This window comes from Tinamus guttatus, unplaced genomic scaffold (genome assembly GCF_059628265.1).
Source record: "Tinamus guttatus ecotype Peru unplaced genomic scaffold, ASM5962826v1 Tinamus_guttatus_pri_ptg000116l, whole genome shotgun sequence".
Classification (NCBI taxonomy): Eukaryota; Metazoa; Chordata; class Aves; order Tinamiformes; family Tinamidae; genus Tinamus; species Tinamus guttatus.
In genome coordinates, this window is record NW_028288650.1 from 1,385,617 (window position 1) to 1,406,449 (window position 20,833).

The 20,833-nt window shown below is 47.9% G+C and overlaps 1 protein-coding gene across 2 annotated transcripts in view; it reads left to right on the forward strand.

Annotated features, from left to right (window-relative positions):
• PELI1 (pellino E3 ubiquitin protein ligase 1) overlaps window positions 1-3,529 on the forward strand; it is a 36,550-nt gene extending 33,021 nt beyond the window's left edge. For both annotated transcript variants that reach the window (XM_088521272.1, XM_010215896.2), the window contains exons 5-7: window positions 703-900; window positions 1,007-1,195; window positions 2,154-3,529. In XM_088521272.1, coding sequence (XP_088377398.1) covers window positions 703-900; window positions 1,007-1,195; window positions 2,154-2,720 — 954 coding nt within the window. In that variant the 3' untranslated portion in view covers window positions 2,721-3,529. The remainder of the gene's footprint in view (window positions 1-702; window positions 901-1,006; window positions 1,196-2,153) is intronic.
• The last annotated feature ends 17,304 nt before the right edge of the window (window positions 3,530-20,833 follow it).

The following is a 20,833-nucleotide window of genomic DNA, read 5'->3' on the forward strand; positions in this document are numbered from 1 at the left end:
GAGTTTCAGCCTCCCTGAAAGCTCTCCAGCCTTTATCAAAAAGCATTTGGAGTTAGGATCTCCTGTATGAGTGCGCTTTAAACCTGGCTGAGGATAAAATTCCTGTTACGCTTGGATATGATTCCATGCAATTCTGTTAAAATTGGTAGAGCTGTATGGGACTGCAAAGCTCACGTAAACTCTCTGCCACAGGCATCCAATACCTGGTCTTTTCTGGCAGATTAGCAACTTTCCAGCCCCACTGGAGGCAGGGAGTCAGTGGCCGCGATGTGGACAGTTGTCTGCATCTGTGTATCCATCTAGTCTGCATTGTTCAGCATATTCTGCACTTACAAAGTCACTGAACACCACATTTCTTCCATCTAACTGCTGTTTTTTAGCTGTTTTGGCACTGCTACAGCCACTGCAGCTGACCTGAGTCAAACCTTTCTGACTTTCAATGAAAATCCTTCTGAATTTGGCTTATTTATCTCTTTTTCTCCTTCCTTTGATTGTACTTAAGCTTCACAGTAACTTTGGTCAAATGGAGGTGGAATAACTCATCAATTCAAAATAAGCTTCAAAGCCCCAAATTTAGAGGGGAGGATGCTTTGAAGTGTTATGTCTTTTTTTTTTTTAATCTTGGTCACTTAAATATTTTGTCTTTGAGTGTTTCCACACCAAAAGTGAAATTTCTAACACTGTGGCTTTACTCCTTGCCAGATTGGTCGGTCAACGGAGAGTCCTATAGACTTTGTGGTGACAGATACAGTTCCTGGAAGTCAGAGCAATTCAGATACGCAGTCTGTGCAGAGCACTATATCAAGGTTTGCTTGCAGAATCATATGTGAGCGGAACCCTCCTTTTACAGCAAGAATATATGCTGCAGGATTTGACTCCTCCAAAAACATCTTTCTTGGGGTAAGAGAACATTTTCTTCTCCCAGGCTGATGCAGGTTCAGTCTTCAACGGTTTTGTAATTCAACTTCAGACAAATTGAAATTTTCATGGATGTCATTTCTCTCAGGAGAAAGCTGCAAAGTGGAAGACATCAGATGGGCAGATGGATGGGCTGACCACAAATGGAGTTCTCGTTATGCATCCCCGCAATGGCTTTACTGAAGACTCCAAGCCGGGGGTGTGGAGAGAGATATCTGTGTGCGGGAACGTGTTCAGCCTCCGTGAAACCAGATCAGCTCAGCAGAGGGGGAAAATGGTAAGAGCACGCACAACATCTTACGCAGCACCTTTAGAGTGGATCCAACCTTAAGCAGGTAGCTTGGGTCTGGACACAAGGGCTTCGTTCTGCACACAGGCTGCCTCCACAGTTGGTTGCGCTGCCTCTGTGTGGGTCTCTTCATACATGCTGCTCAACCTGAATAACTGGCAGAATTTGGCTCTAAACTTGTACTTAACTGTGAATCTGGACTGTTCTCCTACAGTGAGTGTCTAGTCCAGTGTGTTCTTCTGCAGGCTGGGAAGCACAGCATGGTTCTGTGCTTGAAGATTATTTGCCTGGCACTGCCTCTTAAGCTTATGCTTTTTTATCTTTCCCATTACTGTATAATAATTAAGAATCTATAGTAAAGAATAGTTACACTTTTATGGCCACATCTCTATACCTGGTATCCGTTTCCACCTTGTGTTCTGAGTTTTCCCCTTACTTTTAAAGCAAGGCCTATATTCCCAGGAAAGGTGATTGAGCTTGTATGATTTGGGATCTCTTATTGAAAAAATAGAGTGCAAGCATTTAAATAAGCGGTGCATTTGCTTAGGAATGCTGGTGGCTGCTCTTTTTCTTTCTGGAGGAGGCTTAGTTGTGCATGTGTAGAGACATGTGTGAAGAAACAGTTAAAATATGATGAAGGCTAAAGGCTGACTCTGTGCCAACCCTTGGGAAGGAGTTAAAAGGAGAAAAGGAAATAAGGGGTACACAGGAGCTTCTTGTGGCCTTGATCTTATGTGCGCATTGAAATACTTTCTTTTTAAGAGAACAGGACTAAAAAATGGAGGGCGTTGCTGAGACTGGGTTTTATATGGGTAGGTTGTACAGGACTCCCAGCAGCACAGTAGGTGCTTCCTACTTTTGGTGCAGACCTTGCAGGCAGGTGCGTGTTATTCAGGTGGCTGCTGGGTGACCTCTCACTCTTTGCCTCCCTCGCGTCCTTCAAAAGGTGGAGAACGAAACGAACCAGCTCCAGGATGGCTCTTTAATTGACCTCTGTGGAGCGACGTTGCTGTGGCGCACAGCGGAAGGCCTTGCCCGCACGCCCACCGTCAAGCACCTGGAGGCTCTAAGGCAAGAAATAAACGCAGCAAGACCCCAGTGCCCCGTAGGATTTAACACCTTGGCGTTTCCCAGCATGAAGAGGAAAGATGTTGTAGACGAAAAGCAACCCTGGGTCTACCTGAATTGTGGCCACGTCCACGGCTATCACAACTGGGGAAACAAAGAGGAGAGAGATGGCAAGGATCGCGAGTGTCCCATGTGCCGCTCCGTTGGTCCCTACGTGCCTCTGTGGCTTGGCTGTGAAGCGGGATTTTATGTGGATGCGGGACCTCCGACTCACGCGTTCAGCCCCTGCGGACATGTGTGCTCAGAAAAGACAACTGCCTACTGGTCCCAAATTCCTCTTCCTCACGGTACTCACACATTTCATGCAGCCTGTCCCTTCTGCGCACATCAGCTGGCTGGTGAGCAAGGTTACATCAGACTCATTTTCCAAGGACCTCTTGACTAACACTTGTGTCAGCAAGGACTACAGTAACCCGATAAGCTAAGCGATCCTGATTTTTAAACTGTCTTTCGTATTCTCTGGGCTTTGCTGGTTTGCATTAAGATGAAGAATTCGGGGGGTTTTGTTACAACAGCTAAATCCCTCCCTATCGAGAATTACCTGGAAACAAGAGTTTGGTGGGGGGGAAGGGAAGGCCCTCTTGCTTCTATAGGTGATGACTATTTCTGAAGAGGCGAAGGAAGCGTTGTGTGAAATTCAATGCCTTCGGTTTAATGGTTTTGAATTATGTGCCCATGACGTTTGAAAGTTGTTTCATTCTTTTTATATATGGAGGGTAAATAGTTCAAAGAACCTTAGTTTACAGCTTGGATGCAAACATTGTAAAATATAACATGTATATTAACTCTTTTCTATTTATCTTTATTATTGAAAATATGTAGAACATTTAGAGTAGCATGGTCATAGTGTGTTGCATCCAACAACTGGATGTGTAGAGTAGTTCTGGATGGAGATGGATATGAGACAGAAACGGTAGAAAAATCTTTTTTTAATCTAAAATACTGAGTTCTTAGACTAGCTAAAATGCTTTTTAAACAAAGCTAATGCAAGTTATGATGGCATAAAGATGTGCTTTAACCATGTGAAAGGTAGCTAAGGAGGACTTCTTAAAATGTCTTTTGGTAGGACCGTACTTGAGATCTGGTTATGAGAAAATATTTACCAGACTCCTTGAATATGCAACTTAGTCTAGATTAAGGATTTTTCCTCCCTTCATGCTAACACGTGTCTTTATTTAACATTAGTAACGTTTCCGAGGGGGTTTTCCACCTTACACATTGGCGAGCCTGGAAGAGAAGCTCCTTAGTTCCCCGCGGTGCGCGGGGAGAGGAGGCGCTTGCATGGGGAGCAGGAGCTGCCCGAGAAGCAGCCCCAAAGGGGACCTGTCCCCGTGTTCCGCGTGCCCCCCGGCAGCCCGTCGGCCGTGGCCTCGGGCCGGGCGTCCGGCGCCCGCCGCCCAGACCAGCGCGCTGCGTCCAGCTCTGCTGCTACTTGCTCCATGGCAAATGCACAACCTGGTGGTCTTAGCATCGAGCTGAACATACTTTAGACAGCCTCATACTGTTCTTTTGTTGTTTGTTTTATTTTTCCCCCAGTTATGTACTGTATAATTGGCGGTAGCAAATTTCTGTACTTAGAGCATAGCTTTAATTTTTCTTTTCAAAGCTGTTTTAAACTTTTCCTGGTTTAGAGACCTGTGTTGCTTAGATGTCATGAATTATTTACTTTGTCAATTGTTTCTCCATTTAAAAAAAATTATATATATTGTTTGGTTCACTCAGGAAATGCATGTGTCAGGAAACCTGTATTATAAGTTCAGTTAGCTGTCACGTACAAGTAACTGCTGTTACTCCCTTTTCATAGAAATATAACTGATTTTGACATTTTCCAGATTATATGCATTAAGTAATGAAACTTATGCAGCAAGAAACCCCTGTATTGTAGTTGTTCTAATCATTTTATTCCGACTATATTATACTGTAGTTTAATTTTTATTTGCAAATTAATTTATTCAAACGATGTGAGTAAACACTTTTCAAAAATAGCAATTCTGGGATTGTCTGTTGCTTTGTGGCCGGGGTTCCCAGGAGGTGGGAAGCCTGGCTGGAGAGGGCTGCCTGTTGCAGTGTTTTCGTGACCGCGTGGGGCTGGCGGATCCCATCGGAACGGAGCGGAGAGCCTGGAAATCCCGGAGCCGGAGGCAGGACAGCAGCTGCTCGTCGGCCGAGAAACGCTGCCGTCGAACATGCAAATGAAGAGCTGGGGCTTTGCCTGCGGTTTCCTCCCGAGCTCCCCGGGCTTCAGCTCTGCAGTAAACAGGGTCTCGTACTCCACGCGGCCAACGTCGAACAAGAAGTAAAAGGTTCCCTTTGACTCGAGCAGCCGGTAACGCGCCAAGGCCCTTGGCTCCGAGCGCAAACGGGAGCTGGCGAAAGCGGGTTTGTTAGCGCGGGACGGAGCCCAGCGGCCCTTCGCACGACTCCGGTTCCGCTTGTGTCCACCCTCAATCAGTCTCTTGTACCTGCAGTAACTGCATGCAAAGCAGACGGGTGGCCTTAACCTGCTTACGAAGGCTCGCTCAAAAGGGAAGATCAGTGACGGTGCAAGGGGCAAAGGGCCTGTGACTGCTGCCTGGGAGATCACTGCAGCTGCAGGGAACTGTGTGTGGGAGTGAGGCGGAAGGAGGCCGCTCCCTAGCCTTAAAATTCTGGGAAGATTGGTGGAAATGCTCCCTCCTTTAACCAGGCTCCACAGAGACAACTGAAAATCTCCAGGCAGCTTTTTGAAATCAGCTTGTGCACTTGTGTGATGCTCTTACGCATGTTATTTAATGAGCTAATTTGCTTTTCCGCTGTAGGAGATGGCATGGAGGTTCAGGCGGCAGCAGAAGCCCTCGAGTGGCCGGAGCAGGAGCTTGGCGTGACGCCTCGCAGCAGGTCGGCAGCGTTTTCCAGGGAGGGTGTCGGGCGCCTTCCCGTGCAGGCTGAGGTAGCTCAGTGCTGGGTGCTGCGGCTCCCGGGTGGGTGAATCTTGCCCTCCTCCTGTGGCCGGGGTGAGTCTTTGCGAGACGTGCTAGACCTGCGGGTTTGATGGCACGGTCCTTGTGAGCTAACCCGGGTCCTGGGCTCGAGGGCGCTCCACAGATCCCATCGTGGCCCTGCTCTTGCTTATTTGGTCTGTGTTCTGAAGAGACACTTCCCAGCTCCAGTTCTGGAAATGTGTGGAGAGTCTGGGGCACGTAAAGCTCCCGTGGGCCTGGTCACCTTCCCACGCACTGTCTCCCGGGCTGGCTAGGGCTATTTGCTGCCGCGTGAGAGCAGATTCCCATTGCCATCCCTATCCAACTGGGCTGCGCTGAGCAGTGCAGGGAGGAGGCACTGGGGCAGGAACCACGGGGCTGCCCCGGGTAGCGCCGGCTGCTCATCCGGCCCCGGCCCCTTCCCAAAAGGAACCGTGGAAAGCGGTTCCCTGGCTCCTGCCTCCGTCCCTGGGTGCTTTGCAGAACATGGGTGCCGCTGTGGGACGGCCTTGGGCGCGGAGGCGGCTGCGGCACCTGCCGCCGCGCTCGGGGGCGGGTGAGTAAGCGGAGGCAAGGCGCCAGCTCCGGCAGCGCCGAGCTCCCGGCCCCCGCGCCAGCCCTCGCCGGGGCCTCCGCTCCCCGCAGCGCGTGCAGGGGAGGCAGCGCACGTGGAAGGGAGAGCTCAAAACCCACGGCCAGCGCGAGAGAGCGAAGTGAGACCTGGAGCCCGAGGGCTGGCAGCGCGGGCGGCGCTGCGCGTGGGGAGGGTTCAAACGCGCATCGCGCTCGCGCCAGCCTGGCCGTGGGTGTCCAGCAGTGACGCGGGGGTGCACCTGGGAGGAACAAGCACAGAGCAGCGCACGCGATGCTGCCCAGGGCTCGTGCAGCCTCCAGCTTAGCGCCTCTTTATTCTGGGGTTTTTCTTGCTTTAATGCATCTGCATGCGAGCTCTCGGTGCTGGAAATCCTGGCCGCGAGGAGCCCCACGGCTCGGCCATGCACCGAGAGATGCCTTTTGCTTGTTTAGTGCTTGCCAGCCAGCAGCTTTGCTTTATACCCAATTAAATCATTAATCTGCTTTGCTTTCCCTCCTCTGCCATGTCTACGTGGTATATAATAACCAGCTCTGGACTGAGCTGCTGCCCTTCAGAAGTACAACAGCAACAGGGTATTTCAGAGTTGTAACTTGAATTCACACCAGCATCATCGATTTTGTGTCATTCTGGCAGCCAGGTCTCATACAAGGCCCCTCTTCAAAGCACTTGCACGGGACTTTCTCCTGAGGAGCCCCGTGTCCTGCACCAGCCCGCACGGTGTGGAAGGACAGATGGGAAATGCTAGTTCACAGGCTTGGGCACAGTTAAATCACGTGGGGAAGGGCTTTCCCCTGGATATTCTTCACCACCAGCACCCAAGATCATCTCGGCTGCAGCTCTGCTCACTGTCTTTCCCATGTATTTGTCTCAGCTTGGGCCAAAACAAAATCGAGCCCCTTTCGCCCTTCTCGGCAATTTTGTCATTTGCCAGTTTCTCAGGGATGATGATTTCCAAGTGTTTCCACTGAAACATGTCTTTCTTCCCAATGCACAGAACCATGCCAGCTGGACTCAAGCTTTGCAAACCTTTTTCTTGCTTGAGTGGGTGCCCCTCATGCTTCAAGCCAGCCTTCCCTTTGCTCTGTCCTGGATAAAGTGAGCTGGAAAAGAACAAGGCACTTAGCCTGTGACAACTTTAAAATAACTTCTTCGTACGATCACCTTACAAAGGGATTTTACCTGTGCTTGGTTTAGGACCAGAGTCGATACCTTCATTGACATCGAAGCCTTTCATTCTCTCTTCTCCTCAGAATAATGTTTTAGCTGATCTAAGAAGACTTTAAAAAAAGGGAGAAAAACCATGCACTAGTATTCTAAGCTTGCTTAGATGCAAAGCTAAAAACTGCGTTTTGCTGTCATGCGCTGTAGGAGAGTTGAGTCAACTCATCCTTTCCAAAAAATCTTTTTTTTTTTTTTCTGTAGTGTGGGAGGAGGAGAGCATTAGCAATTCAGTGAAATGAGGACAATTAAAAGCAAATGCAGCTTCCCGCGCTGCCGTCATCTGTTCTGCTCGCCCTAGGGAGCGGGGAGCAAACTTGATTTTTAGGGGGCCTGTTTCCATCCGGAGCTACCTCTGGGCAGGATGGGGCGGCAGAGGCAAGGGACAGCCCAGGTTTTCCAGCGAGAATGTGAAATCCCGTCCCGTGGGATGCAGGAAAGGCAGGTTCGGGGCAGCTTCCTGGTGAGGGAGGCTTGCCCGAGCCCTGCGCCGTGGGCTCGAGGGCTGGCGCGCTGCGCAAAGCTCTTGATCACCGTCACCCTGTCCTGAGTCAGGCGCCTTGCACAACGCCACGAGGAACTGCCCCTATCGCCCCGCTCGCTGTCTCGGAGAAGGAAAGCCGGTTCGGCCAACGGGGGTTTCTCCTGGAACAGCGCAGTGCGCTGAGCGGCCGCGCGTTGTCCTTCGGCAGCACGCGGGGCTCCGAGCAGCTTTTCCATCGTTTTGCCCCTACCTGTGCTACATGTGTAACTCCAAAACTGGGATTCTGCCTCTCTCTGAGTACTGGCTCTTTCGCTCCCCTCTTCAGCCACCCTTGGAGGCCCTCCCTGCTCCTCCTCTTGGACCGGGATCTCTCCAGGAGAGACTTAGCACTGCAGCACTCGCTCCCTCCCCAGGGCATGTGAAGGCAGCAGCTTTTTTCCTCCTCCCTCTTCCCCTGTAGGTAGTGGAAGGCTGTTAACTTGTCTCTTTTCAGCCTTTTCTGCATTAAAAAGTCCCCAAGCTGGGAGGGAGTGCAGCTTCCACCCCAAGACACGTTCCTCCCTACAGGGACTTCTGCTTAACCACCATTTACACGTGTTTTCTGTGCTTCCCCCTGCGCTTGGGTACCAGCAGTCTTGCCACGCTCCCTGCAACCTTAACCAATGATGCCACAACTTGCCACCTTCCACTCAACCAAGGTAGACTGAAGTGCAGGTTGATTTACCTACTGCTTTGTTTTGCTTTTTATTTGCTTTATTTAAAAAAAAAAAAAAAAGAAGAAGAAGAAGAAGAAAAAAAGCACCCTCAAGCAAAACGGCATTCGTAGTGTGAGTTTGAAAATAAAGATGTTGCTGCTTTCTGCAGAAGGCCTGAAACTCCCTTCACCCAGATCACCAGTCTGACACCAGAGGAGCTCATCCAGCAAGCGGACCTAGAGGAGAAAGGGGAGGAAAGGCTCCCAACAAGCCTTAAACCTCGGCTATTCAATTTATTAATATGTAATGGGAGCTATTAATAATGAATGCAGCCGGGAAGAGGGGAGTGCTGCAGTATAATGGCCTCGAGATTTCTCTTTAGCTGCGAAGAAGAGCCGCTTTCAAACGGGCTGAAAAGGCTCCTCTGAGGGGCAGTTTGAGGAGCTGCTTGTGCCAGCCTCTGAGAGTATTTTTAAGTGTTTCCTTTCTCAGAAGCTGACCTGGGGCTGGGGAGTGTGCCCGAGGGCAGCCCTCGACGGGGGTGCCTTCCCGTGTGCGTTAACCCGTCCTCGCGGCGTGCCCCACGCACGGCGTCCTCGCTGCCTCCCCGCAGAGCCGGGGCGCTCTTCAGGCCCACGGCTTTTCCTGAGCCCACACCGGGTGCCTTCGGTGCCACGTGGCGCTCCTGCTGGATCGCGCTCTGTGCTGGAACGCGTCCCCTCGGGACTCATCGCAGGCTCGTGAGCCCTGGGCTTCCCCCGGGCTTGCAGAGCCACCATCCTGCAGCCTTTCCGCTGGTTTCTCAAAGGCCCCAGCACACGTCTTGCTTGGCCCCGTTGATGCTGAATTCCTCTCATGCAGCTCAACTATTGTCTGAGCTGCTCTTTTCCTCATCTGGCCTGTATTTCCTGTCTCTGGGTGTTAGGATGAAACGCGTTAATCAGCATCTGGATGCCATTAACATATTTTGTGAGAACAGAAGCAGAATAAATAGGAGAAACCGAGGGCAGCACCGAAAGCGCAATAGATCTGGGCGCTTTTGTGCCTGCCAAAGAGGACATCTTTGCACTTCTCGCACGTGTGGGGCACAGGGGCCACCGCGTTTCCTTGACATTAATCAGGTGGGCACCGAGAGCAGGACAGGGGAGCTGCCCTTTGAGCAGGCATCCTGCCCAGGATCCAGCGGGCGTCAGCGCTTGGTATGGAGGAGAACTGCCTGCCCGCTTCAGCCGTGACATCCTGCCTGCAGCGGGCCAGGTATTTTCTGCTATGGGTAGTTGTCAGGGCAGGAAATGGGTTAGGGTGAATTTCTACTTGCTGCAACACTGAACTTTGATACCGCGTGGAAGGGAGACATCATCCCAGCTAGATAAAGAGGCGATGGGTGAGCAGCCCTTGGGATCAGACTCAAGGATACGCTGCAGGCTTGTTTCTGTCTCCAGCATCTCTAATCCCGCTGCTCCTTTTCCATGGAGGTTTCTGCTGCTGGCAAGTGGGCATGAGGAAATGGGAAAAGCCGGGTATTGTCTGAAATCCAGGCCCTCCTCGTTCCTGGAAATCTGGGGAGAGGCTGCCATCTGCTGTAACACAAAGCGACTGCTGGAGATGAACTGACCTAAATCAAATCCCAATAGTCATGTCAAAGCCGGGATGAGCTTTGGGTAGACGCGAGGTAAGACAAGCAAAGAAGAAATAGGTGCTTAAAGACACATGGGTGTTTTCCAAGCACATCACTTGCCTAATGACAGCTCTTACCTATCCCTATAAAAAACAGACCCTCAGAGGGAAAAGACACATCCTTGGGGCCCCCATCTGCTTTAATGCCTGATGCTCCCAGTTGGACAGGGCCAGGAAAAGCTGAAGAGAGGCTGAAAGGCAGGCAGGAGCATTTTGAAAGCTGGGGAGCCTGCTCTTAGGACAGCACTGCCCTCCTCACTTTAACCAAGGCATCCATGATCCCAAAAAAATGGTTGTGAGGGGAAATAATTGATTTTGGCTGTGTTTTGTCAGAGTAGGCAGGAGGTTGGTGAAGAGGTGGTCGGGACAGGACGGCGGGTCCTGAATGGTGAAAGAGAGGCCAGCAAAGAAGCCGGAGTTATTTGTCAGTGGGTAAACATGTGGGCAAGAAAGGTGAAAACCTCCAGGGTGAGATGTAGAGAGAAAGAAAAAAAAAGATGAGAGAAAGGAACTTCTGGAGTTTCTCCAAGTGCAGCAGGATAAGGAGGGAGTCTACAGCCTGCAAGAGGAAAACGTCTCGTTTATATCTAGCAAAGCGGGAAGGCCCTGATAAAGCATCTTTATCCCTGGGGATGATTTAAGTATGTTTTATAGGTGAATTCCATATAGGGCACTCCTACCTGGCCTTTACGTAGTGATTCCTCGTTGCCAGACAGGGGAGTCTTCTGACGTACTCTTCAGCAGCATCCTGTGCTGCTGTTTTAATTAAAACCGCGGTTTTCACGCGTGGCTTTGGAGCTGCCACTCGGACCTTTCCCCATTATGCTCCCCTGAAACGTCCCACCAGTGTCCCTCCTTTTGTAACTCGCGCTTGGCAGTGCCCAAACCCAACAGGAATGCGCCACGTAACCCATCTTGCCTGGAAAGCTTTGGACACGAAAAGCCCAGAGCCTGCGACGACTCACGTATTAAAGTGCCCCACTTCATCATGCTAAGCTGCTGGCTGATAAAACGTAATTGCTCCAGATACAGAAAAGCGAATGCTTTTAAGTGTGCTAAGGAGAAACTGGGTTAAGCACAAGCACAGCTGCGGCACGTCTAACGTGCCGAGGAAGGACGGGGAGCCAGGAGGAGCTCTGCTCCCGCAGCAGCCCCGCAGGGACAAATGACGGCTCATCCAGCAGCAACGGGAGCCCTCTGACGTGCTGGTTCTTACGGGCTGCTCCTGTTTCCTGACAGCATCCTGATGGAGCCTGTTCAAAACACCAGGTTTCCTAGACAGGAGCTGCTGACCCCCATTACCCTAATCCAGCAACTTTTTCTTTCTGCAGGCTGAGGGCACAGCCCCGTCGTCTCCCACTTGGCCATGCGGCACTGGCCTGGATCGCTGCCACTTGGAGGGAAAATGTGGGCATCGGGATGACACCAGGCACCCGTCTTGTTCTGCACCTTCCCTCTCGCATGGTTCACTGACAGGGTTACGCTCCATTTACCCAAGGCATGGAGCTGTTTCTCCCAGTATTGGCATGAAAAATTTAATCCTAAAATCTCTTCACGTCGCTGAAGACCAGGAGAGCAGAAACTGCCCATCTGCTTTCTCCTCATCAGTGTTCATCATTTTACACACAGATTTCATATCCCTTCCTCTTAGGAGAGCATGATGTTTGTGCGTTTAATGCTGCTCTTTTGGAGACAGGATGACTCTCTGCACACAGGGTTCCTGGGGGACCTGTCCTGGTAATTACAGTTAATTATTTTTGTTCTTATTCCTTATGGAGTTCAGCATTGTGTTTGTTTTTTGATTGTAGTGCAAGCTGAAGAAAATACCTCCAAGCAAGCAAGGACTTTGTAAGACCACCAAGAAAGGGGCTACCCAGCTTCTACAGGAGCTGGCTACCAGGTCTACCACCGAGCAGTTAATGCACATCACCTTGCCCACTATTCTGTCTCCTGTGCTCTCTAACACGAAAGCATGTGTATTACATGAATAAAAGGAAGAGCATGCAGGGTAAAATGGATGGCAGTTCTTAATCTTGGAGAATATTGAACTACTTTGTGCATTTCTCTGGTTGATTTTCTATATTGCAAATACCCCTCCTGTTTGTTCTCCAGAAAGACTCTGCTGAAGACACCTGAACCAGTGTGACTGAAGGAAAAAAAATATCCGTTATATTTCTATTGCTTTTCAAGAGTGCCAATTTTACTCAGATGTCTAAAAACAGTGAGAGAAAAAAATTCCTAGGTAGAGGGGACTGGCTTGTTTACCCAGGCAATTCTTTGCTGGACTATGTCCTACATACACAGGAATAAGGATGTTTGTCATTTTACATCACCAGGGCACTGTAATACCCTGAGTCACGTTCTTCTGCACAGCCTACGTGGCCCTTGGCGATCAGCACATCAGCCAAGCCAAGATAACCGAAACGTTACCGTCAGAGGAATTACCATAAAAAGGCTTACGTTGTGGGTATGAGTTGAGCTCAAAGAGGCAGATAAACACCACATCAAATGAACTATGGTTTGCTGCCCGCAATTGCCTCACCAAACTCTGCTGGTAAAGAAAAGGCCATTTCTCATAGGCAGTTTTTCTTACCCACATGCTCTGAACCGTCAGCCCATTGCAAACACCCGAGTTCTCCGGATCAAACGCAGAGACCTTGGGCGCTGCTTGGATGAGCCTCCCTCACCCACTCAACAGTCCTGCAGTTGGGATGAGATTTTTTTTGTTGTTGTCCATTTTCTTGCAACTGTGTCACACTTTAGGGATTAAAAGATACACAGACTCCAACTAATGTGAATCCCAAGTGAAAAAAAAAAAAAAAAAAACACATTTCCAGAAAACTTGAGCAAAGTGTCCACTGTAGGCTTGTAGCCTGAATGCAGCCAAGCTTGTAAGGGGTCAAAGACATTTCTGCCTTGTACAGGGGGGGAAAAAAACACCGAGAAAAATTTGTGAGTGAAGTTTACAGGCTGCTGGAGTGGAATTGCGTTCCCCCAAAAGCATTTAGTATATTCCACGCTTTTGCTGCTCTTTGCAAACCCCGTCACAGCTGCGCAAGGGCAGCACAGAGCCCTGCTCCGCAGCGAGCCCAGGACGGAGACGTAGGGCAGGAGCAGGTCTGGTTTCATGAAATGTGCCCAGGAAAGGTGAAAAAGCGACAAGGGGGGCCACAAAAACGTTATTTTTGCCCCGCGGCCAACCCCGCCGCCCAGGCCGGCCCCGCGGGGGCGGCGCCATTTCGGGGCGCGGAGGCGGCGCCATTTCGGGGGCGCGGAGGCGGCGCCATTTCGGGGGCGCGGAGGCGCCTCCCTGGGCCGCCGCGTGATGGCCGCCCCTTCCGGCGGCCGTGGCGGCTGCTCCTCCTCCTTCCCGGGGCTGCGGGGAGAGGCGGCGTCTCGGCCGGGCCCCGCCGCCGCTTCCTGCGCTGCCAGCACCGACGTGTCGCCGCGTTAGGCCGCAGGTAGGCAGCGGGCAGCGCACCGCACCGCCTCGGGCTGCTGCCGCGGCCCTGCAGCCCCGGCCGCTTCCCGCGCCGCCCTCCTCCTCGGCGGCCCCGGCGAGGCCCCGGTGCCCCCCGGTGCCTCAGGCCCGCGGCCCAGCCGCGGCCGGGCAGCGAGCAGCGCGGCCCGGCAGCGTGGGCTGGCGTCGGTTCCCTCGCGTGCGCGGGAGCGGAGCCCACTGCGGGGGCTGCCCAGCTCTTCCCAGTTTCATATGCGTATATATAAAATACTCTATTTATGCCAACATACATATATATATATTGCATTTCCATGGTAACAGGCGGTTGCCCTCGCAGCGTTTTGGTCCCGCCGCAGACAGGGCTGTCCGCGCCGTGTCGCGTTCCCCGCTCCCCCTCACCGTGCTCTTCTCCGTTCAGGTCCGCGAGGCACCGCTGCGAGTTGTGAAGCCGAGCCGCTTTCCCCGCATGATGCAACTGGAAGAGATATGACTGTCTGCGTGGGATATTCGTGGAGTATTCTCGCCCAGGTACTGTAGGCGACTGCTGGCGTCTCGGAAGCGGCTGGAGCTTGCACAGGGAAGGGCAGTTTGCAACGGATCCGCTGGGTTTTCCCAGTGATCCTGGCAGGTGCCTCCAGTCTGCTCAGAGTGGTGTGTGCAACACCATGGGATCCGTTTCTTTGCTCTTTCCCAAAGTACCTGGAGAATTTTGATGGTTTCTCACTTTACAGGCAGCTAACATAGTAGAACTGTGTGGAGAAATGCTTCTAGTCTTTCCTTATTGTAATTAATTAAAAATCCACCATATCTTCCTGAGAGAAATATTATTTGTCAAATCCTGGCCTCCTGAGCATTCAGCAAAAAAGTCACATTCTGTCTCTTTGACTACCCAATTTCTGCCTTATTATTTATTGATTCTTCTCCTTTCTTTCTTTCTCTCTCTCTCTCTCTCTCTTATATTCTGTAAATACTTGGGTTTCCTGTTTCAGAATATCAGTGGTCTCAAACTGGTAAGATATCAGTTTTCAGTGCAGTGAAATATATATTTGATTATAGATTTGCATATGTGTTTGAGTTTTAAAATATAGGTGGTGCATTTACTATACTTTACGATCTGTATGCTGTCCGGAGCAGGTAGCATCAAGTGCAACCGTGGTGGCCCTGTGCCACCACAACTGCATTGTTTTGTGTCCCCATGAAAAAATAATCTCCCTGAAAGCCGTGACTGCAGGATGTTAATAGTTGTAGTGACTACAGTAACTACTGCGTTAGCCTGAGACTGATTCCCAAATTACGCACAAAAGCTATAGTTGCCTTGAAATCCTCTGGGAGTAGGATAATGCTCCTGTTAGGTAGGAAAACAGCGCCTAAAAGGAGTTAATTGGCAGGAGGTCTGTGTCTGTCTATGAAAAAACCCACTGTGCAGCACATTGGTGGGCTTAGCAGCAAGGTCTGAGGGCCTCACGCTGGGAAAAAGCTCAGTCTGTCCCATCCCGTTTGCAATGACAGGGTCTCTCCTGGGCATCCCTTTGTCTTCAGTCCTGTTTTCCTCTGTAGCAGGAGTCTGGCGTGTGGAGAAGTTCCCTTCCTTCCAGCAGCAAGGACGTCACGGGAGGGAAGAGGGCACGCGTGCCCAAGGTCAAACAGAAGCTCGAGAGGTGTCAAGAGCCGCTGGAAAGGGCGGCCAAGGCGAACAGCAGATTAGATCCGTTTTTGTTTGGGTGGGGAGAAGCTGGGAAATGGAAGTGTGTTGGTATCGGTTTTTGTCTTGGGGCAGCAACTCTGTAAACCAAACCAAAAAAGCCATTTTTTGCTTTCCCTTTTCAGACTTCTGGGGAAATGAGCGATGTTTCTCAAAAAGAGCGAGGGGTCACAAACCTCTTAAAATCTAGAGTTGTAAATGCAGTGTGGAGTCTCAGATTTCTTTTTCCTTCATTCTGTTTATTCAAGCTCTTGTTTTGTGGCTGTAGCATAAAGAGAGGATGAGCAGGGTTGAACTATACATTGGTGTAAGTGCAGTTTTCTGGAGACTTACACAGTTCAAAGAAATATTTAGCAGCACATCCAAGAGTTGTTTTCCCCAATGCTCACCCCAGTGTTTTCCAAAATGCTTACCTTTGCACAGACATAAAGTGAGAATATTTCAGCCAGAAAGTTGAAAAGAAGCAAACCCCGTAAGTGACATAAAACAAATCATTGAGTACTTATTGCAGGGCACCAGATGTGCCCTGTGGCTGGATGTTCACATCAATTTTACACCGTTACTGTAAGCAGCAATGCAAGAACTTGCCTTTATTTTGGCAATGTAGCATAAGCAGACTATGTCATGAGGTGTTTATTTTTCACTGTTTTCCAGGCGAATGCTGCACACTGTAATGCTGATGCCTGTACAAAGAGATTTCACTCTTGTATAATGGTGTGGGCAACTAACCGTGAGGTCTTTTCTTTTCCGACATGTATTTTTATTGCTCTATTAATTGTTTCTGAATGCTCCTACCACCCCTGGCATTGAAGAACTTGATGCATGACCTAAATAGCTGTCGGAAAGTCTGTTTCTCCAGCACTGAAATTGCCTTCTAATTTCAAATCAGCTTTTATCATTAGGAAGTAAGGTTTCCAGATGAGAGGAAATGGATTTGGGACATCGCTTGTATCCCCGATGTTCCATTTGTTTTATTTGCTACCTGCAGAACTGTGAAATATTACTTTTAACATAGTTTGTCTATAGGGAGATTAATCTCTCTCTAATTTTTAACAAAATATTTACGGTTGCGTATCATCCTGAACAATCTGTGCATATGTGCATTCAAATAACTATAGACTGAAGAGCAAAGGGGGCTATTGAGGTGGTTTTACCTCAGAGGATTCTGTCTTTATATTTAAAGAAGTGACGCTCACCTAAAGCTTGTGTTACTATTTTTATGTTGATTCAACGCTTAACATGACTTCGACTGGGGAGGAGAAAAGGAACTGGTACCAAGTGTTGTATTGTGAAAATCAGGTGCTGTTTTTCCCTGACCTTGTCGTCTACCCGCAGTGTTTTGCAGTAGGGACGCAGCTGTCCTGCTCTTCGTAGCCAGATCGCTTTCTTCTTGCCCGTTTCCCCATTTGACGAGAGCGATTTAAGACTGAATTATGAACAACACAGTATACAGCAGGAATATGGCATTTATTGAACTATTCAAGTGCTTATGATCTCCTACTTTTCCATAATCCCTGTATGTGTTGGCTGGAAAAGAAGCCCAGCCTGGCCAAACTCAACGTCATCCAAGAAATTATGGAATATGAGCAGTTTTAACAGCTCGTGTGACAAGAGCAGGGCTGATGTGAACCTTGGATAGTTCCTAGGTGGATTCCTTGGCAGGCTGCCTGCTGGTTGGTCGTCACCAATGCCGATTTTGCCGAGGAGGTGTCGGAATATCGACTGCGGATTGCGATTAAGAGATCTGTGGAATGAACAGAAATAAATGCATGTATCTATGTGCTTATGTAGGTGTGTGTGAGGTGTATACATATAAATTATTAGGCTTGCAGAAAGGCTGGGGTGACACAGACTCCTCTCCAAGGTGTGTAAGCAAGTGATGTATGTTGGAACGTGCCCGGCATGTCATGGGGACAAGTCCCAGCTCTTCTCCAACCCCTGCCTTGTCCCCCTGTATCTGCTGTTCCTACTCAAAACCCCACGGTGCAAATCGGTGTTCAGAAAGAGCTGACTTGGCAGAAAGGCATCTGCAGCTGTAACCTCCTCATGGAAAAACTGCTTAAATGTTTTTGCTAAAAGAGCTAACCCTCTTGCTTCCCGCTGAGGTGTCTGCCTTGCTCAGGGGCAAGCATGGAAAATGCAGCTCAAGGAATTAGCCCTGTGAAAGAAATGGGAAGCCTGAGTGATTCCCACCTGTTTCACATCCTCTTACAAAAGTGGTCGTGTGTGCTTTGCTTGTACCACGGTTTCCTTATTGCAGGGTTGTGAAGATGTGCTGAAGTGAGAGTGCTGTAGAATAATGGAGTGGCAAACGTAGACCTTTGAGGACAGAGAATGAATAAAAGTAACCCAACAGTAGCCCCATAATAGATGCCTGGTTTGTTATTGAGGTCCTGAAAACAATTCTTTGCATATTCGTCTCTTCCAATTATATGTACACTGCCTTAATACCTCCAGTTTTTGCCATGTCTTCTAGAAATGGTGAAATGTTGGACTTCAGCCTGAGTTGCAGGTGGCTTGTGGAGCTTCTGTCTTCCGAAGGGGGTGGCCGACCAAAGCAGTACTTCCCAAGGCACTTTTACCTCTCTAGTTGCCAGGCAAAGCCCTAAACAGCAGCAGGGAGGTTAAAATGCCCCTTGTCTTCCCTGAAACCTCTTGCAAGCCTCACGTTTGGGATGCGGTGTGTAGTTCTTGGGAAGTCCTGGGGGCTTCCCACTGGGTATAGAGTTGTCTCTTCTCAGATATGACCCTCTTTCTCAAGCCAAAATCAAGTTTGGAAAGCAAATTCTTTGGCTTTTGTCAAGTGCTCGAGATAATAAGCTCCATGTTCCTGGTTGCGCGTCCTAGTACCAACTAACTGATGAAAAACTTAAATTATAAATTGAAGGTATTGCTAGGAGATTATAGGTTTTACTTTCATTTGTGAGGCAGAGCCCCTAGAAAGGGGAGAACTGGGTTCCTTCAGTGCATAAGTTACTACTTACCTTAGGCATCTTGCAGGCGTTGTGTTGGCTTAATTCTGTCTTTTATTAACAAAACAGATTCTAGCTTTACAAACGAGTGTGCACGCGTGCGCACACACACACATACACACACAGAGCCAATTAAAGTAAGTACCCCAGTTAAAGCTGTAATCTTAAGTAGAAAACAGAAAATTTGCTCAGTAACACTAATGGAAAAATGCCCAAATGCTTGGAGCAAGTATATTAACATAATTCAAACTAATGTGCACAAATATGTGAAACTTAGCTTGTGCTTTCTCTGATACAATGCATATGTTGAGGTAATACTGGGTAAGAGTAACAAAGACTCTTCTGTCTAAAAACCAGTGAGAATAGCTCTCAGATTATGGCAGTTTCTGAGGAATTGCAAATGTTGGTACTTAAAAAGAAAAAAAACAAACAAGCAGAGCAATTATAAGTGCAGCTATTACAAGCACAGCTCTGAGTAAAACCCTTTGCTTGTTGTGCTCTTCTTTGGCTGCTGAATCTTGTTGGTGGAACTCCAGCCTCACGCCGTAGTCACCACAGAAAGACCTTCTATAAATGGCTGTAATTAAGATATTACTGACTGCACCGATCTCGTGCAGTCTGCCTACATGGCAGTCCAGGCGGGCAGCTCCCACGTCTGTCATCACAGATGTGTTGTTCAGTGCTCTGCCACGTGTGAACACGTCAGGTCACAGTTACCAAGTGTGGTACTGAACGAGGAATTTTTTTTAAGTAGAGGAAGCTGTAAGACCTTTATAATCTCAAATATTAATCCTCATGTTTTCAGACTGTAAGGACACTCTTAAATTGCCCCAACTCTTTTTGTTGGTAGTGAGATGGTTGAATTTTTAAACTTTATTTTTTAATATTTAACCTTAGTGATAAGGCATTACAGTAATAGTGTAATTTAATGCCACTGAAGAGACTTTTTTTTGCCTCCCCCCAGCAAATTAATATGGTGTGTGTGAAATTAATTTAACATGTTGAAGGGATGTTACAAATACTGACATAATTGTCAGCCTTTCTGTCATTACTTCTGTGTCTAAATTCCCTATTTTTTTTCTTATTATTTTAGTATATGTTGCTAGACAAAATGTGAATAAATTATGGTCGTTATTGGAGAGAACAGAGTCAGTCTAACCCAGTTTCTAATTTTACACCATTTAAATATTGATATCATTAACTTAGGCAGCTGCATATTCTTATTGCTGTACATTTGCTCTCCTAAGTAAGGAGCCCAGGGGATTCACCATTTTCTAATTCATTCTGCACAGCTTAGGCAGCTAAATGCCAGTGAAATGCAGGTAAATGGAGTTAAAATGGCATGGGTTTAAATATTCTGTGGTGGTGATCTCCTCTCTTCTTAATTTAGCTTTTTTGTTCTATATTAACTTTGAATTTTGTTTTTCTAGCATGTTTAAGTCAGCAAATTAGTTGTCCACATGAAGGGCTTGGGTGCAGGGCTTTTGGCTTTATGGAGACTTATCACATTCTCTGGTATAATTTGGATTTAATTCAGGGTAGTTCTGTCCAATTTCCTTCTTCTGCCTCTGAACTCCGCTTATTTGGCTAATTTAGGACTGCAGTTTGAGGAAGGTCTGTTTTTGGCAATATAGATTTATTCCTGTACAAATAAGGGTGTTTATGGGGGTTAATTATCCATCAAGCCCTCACTTATGACTACTAGAATAGCTGTCAACTATGAATAATTTAGTACAGCATCATATTGCTTGCCGCTTAAGAAGGTCTCTGCCTGTTAATCTTTATTGAGTGGATTTCAGCAAGATATAATATGAAGGTTACTGCTTGCATTGATGTTTTTATTGTTCTTTTTTCAGGCTATTTTAAAATTTTTGTCAGTGTACAAAGGCAATGCAAATATTTTGTGATGATAAACAATAAAAAGAACTGTTCGGTTTTGAAATTAACTGGAAGGTTTTGAAGCATTAATCTTCTCTTTAGCATTGTGTCCTTTAAATATCTTAAATTTTGCACTTGCATCATACTCTTAGCGTTTACTTCAAGATTTGTGCAGTTGAGACAGTTGACATCTTAGAGAATGCCTTGAGGATATACTTTCCTATGGGAAAAGGAAAGGGTCTGAATGAAGAATTTCTTTGCAAGAGTAGAGGACTGCAGTGCTTTTTCCAGATTTCCATACATTTCTCGGGTATTTCTGGTTTTGATTGTCCCATTTCAGAAGCCTTTTCAGGAGAAAAGCTGCAAATATAAAAGCTAAAAGTGCAGATAAATTTACTGTGTGCCTTTAGGAGACTTAATAATCGTATATTACTAATGGGCGCATTCCTTAAATAATGCTAAAATGACCATGTTGTCATTGTTATAAACTAGGTTTTCACAAAACCACTCCAGAATGTTAGTAAAGATGATAGCTTGGAAATATTGGGGGAAGAAGAGTATGAATGTGTAACAGAAGTAGTAGAGAGACAAGTTTCATCTCAGGCTTTTTTTTCAGGAGAGGTTATGTATATATGTTTTATATGTATTTTTTAAAGTGAATGTATATATTATATACATATATATAAAAATACATATAAAATATAATGTGAGTGTATATATATGTATGACCAACTCCAATCCCCAAACCGAAAAACAGTGCAGCACTTCATGTAGCTGGCAGAGTGTTGTTGTTTTGATGTAGTCTGTAACCAGAACTTCATTAAAGCCTCAATATTTATTGTTTCTTATTTAGCTTC